The 2,789-nt window shown below is 34.1% G+C and overlaps 1 protein-coding gene across 1 annotated transcript in view; it reads right to left on the bottom strand.

Annotated features, from left to right (window-relative positions):
- wt1a (WT1 transcription factor a) overlaps positions 1 to 2,789 on the bottom strand; it is a 37,398-nt gene that overhangs the window by 27,740 nt on the left and 6,869 nt on the right. Inside the window, exon 3 of the mRNA XM_008297987.1 lies at positions 2,291 to 2,333. Within this exon, the coding sequence (XP_008296209.1) occupies positions 2,291 to 2,333 (43 nt within the window). The remainder of the gene's footprint in view (positions 1 to 2,290; positions 2,334 to 2,789) is intronic.

Consider the following 2,789-nt stretch of genomic DNA (forward strand, 5'->3'; position numbering starts at 1 on the left):
AAAAAAAAAAAAAAAAAGGAAAAATTGTAAAAACTCTGTATTTTTAATTCTTAATTTCTTCATCCTTCTACAACGTGTAGGAGGGAGTTTTACAGGATTTAAATCAGCTAAAAATATAAATATAATAATATAATATAAAAATAAAATAAATATAAAAATGATAAATTACCAAAGCTGATAGATTTAATAAACTGATGAAAACACGTTAATTCAACATTTCTGTTATAAAAACTCCATAAAATCTGCAAATTTAACAAACAAATCTGTAAAATGACAGAACCAGTGCTTCTGTGTCTGTTAATGCAGAAATATATTCACAGATGAACACTTTATTGTATTAAATAAAAAGGAAATATTTTAATAATGTCTTTAGTAATTGAAAAAAAACTTCTTGCTGCCAGATTTTTCATTCATTATTATTATTTTTTAAATCTATTTCTTTTTACAGTGTACAGTTTTAAATGTGTTCTCCAGCAGTGATTTATTTCTTATGACAGCAGCTGACATGATGGAGTTTTCTGAACACTGAAGGTAAAACGTGTTTTAATGAATCAACGCGAGTTAAAGGAGATCAGGTCACGACTGGAACCGACCCGACGGCCTCGGCGCCAATAAATCAGCGACGCACGCTTCGTTAGTGAAAACACTTTCCCTGTGAGAGAAAACAGAAAGAAAGCCTCATCACAGCCTCCATCCGCCTCCCCTCAGCGTCTCTCTGATCCTCCCTCCGCTCGCTTCTATTCACCTGGACAGCCTGGAAATCCCCACCGCTGCTTTCTATCGCCTCTGGAGATCTCCACTCCAAAAACATCCAAAACGACGTCTTGAAATGTCTGGTTTTATCCGTAACCCAAAATATTTTAGTTAATGATCATAAAGGAGGAAAGAAAGCAGAAAATATTCACATTTAAGAAGCTGAAACTGGAGGATTCTGCTTCCTAAAGTCTGTTTTTATTCCCATTAGAGCCATAAACGCATTAATTTTTCTCCATAACTCAAATTCTCTCATAATTAGAGCTGAAACTAATTCTTGCTTTTATTGCTGATTCATCTATCGAGTATTTTCCTCATTAACTGGTTCGTTGTTGAGCCAAAAAACGTCAGAAAACAGTGAAAACTTTTCCAAACTAATGTCCTCAAGTGTCTTGTTTTGTCCGTAGCCCAAATATATCCGGTTTATTGTCGTGGAGGAGGAAGGAAACTAGAAATATTCACATTTAAGAAGCTGAAACTGGAGGATCAGAGCTTTGTATTCAACTGGAATCCCCCACGGCTGCTTTTTATTCCCTTCAGAGCCTTAAACACATTCATTTTTCTCCATAACTCACATTCTCTCATAATCAGAGCTGAAACCAATCACTGCTTGTATTGCTAGTTAATTAATTGAGTATTTTCCTCATTAATTGGTTCGTTGTTGGACCAAAAAATGTCAGAAAATGTTCAAAATGACAAATGTCCTGTTGTAGCAACAATCCACAGTTATTCAGTTTATTGTCATAAAGGAGGAAAGAAAGCAGAAGATATTCACCATAAACATATTAAAGTCTGAATAAAGTCTCCGTGTGTCTCAGAGCTGAACATGATCATTATTGTTGCTGCTGATTCACCTGTCAGGTGTTTTCTCACTACCTGACGACTGGTTCATAAAACGTCTGAAAACGTGAACGTAAAGGGATGACAATGAACTTTAACTCGTGTGTACTGGTCCTTTAAAGTCATAAATACGTTTATTTTTAATCTATAACTCAAATTTCCTGATAACTGGAGCTCCGTTGATTACTTCGTTAATGATTTCCTCCGTTAATTAATCGATAAATACGTTTAAACACGTCCTGATGATGGAACCAGCAGACGTATTATTATTAATAAACATCAGCTCAGTTGATTGTTTATTTATATTTATGATCATTTCCACGTTTCTGCATCAATCGATTCATTTTGGGTTCAAAAAACGTCAGAAAAGCAAACGTCCTGCTTCAACCCAAACAGTTTACTGTCACGGAGACGTTTCAGGAGCTGGACGTGAAAATGTTCAGGAAAAATAAAAAAACTAAAATAACAGTTGCTCTAAAAGCCCCAAACCTTCTTCATACGCAGCAAAAACTTCACAGCGTGAACTGAAAGGAACAAAAGCTTCTGGGCTTCGAGCTTCGTCCTGCNTAAAGTTAACCTGGTTAATTAAATAATTTAGGCTTATTCCACAGAACACAACAGAAGTGGCTGATAAAAGTCAAAGACAACAATAACCGCAGCGTTTGGTCAAAATGAAGCAGAAGCTGAGTTATTTCACTGGTCTTTGAAGTCATAATGCGTCAGAAATGTGTAACTATCAGCTGAATAAAGGTTTAAAGTGTTTAAGTTAAAGCAAGAAAAGCTCCAGAGGCTAGCATTAGCTAAAATATACAGGATTATTATTATTATTATTATTATATGTTTCAGGGACGGTACCAATTATTAGTTTTCAAGGAGCCTGATAATCAGTATTTAGAACCAGGACACATTTTGGAATAAAAACAAAAATCCTGATGAAAATCTTTTGTTTGTTTAATTCTGCTGTTATCGGGATACGCGCACATTTAGACTTTTAAATTATTTTTAACTACAAATATTCAACAAAGTTTTTTTTTTCTTTGAAACAACTTAAAATGGACAAGAAAGATTTAATTTTTCTTTTTTAATTATCATTGTCAGAAATGTTTGTTATGACATTGTCTCCAAATTTTATGCATTTTAGGAGTGAAATAGGTTCAGGAACACAGATTCATTTTTATACCAAAAGGCTTAAAATG

Source organism: Stegastes partitus, unplaced genomic scaffold (assembly GCF_000690725.1).
Source record: "Stegastes partitus isolate 25-593 unplaced genomic scaffold, Stegastes_partitus-1.0.2 Scaffold1267, whole genome shotgun sequence".
Lineage (NCBI taxonomy): Eukaryota > Metazoa > Chordata > Actinopteri > Pomacentridae > Stegastes > Stegastes partitus.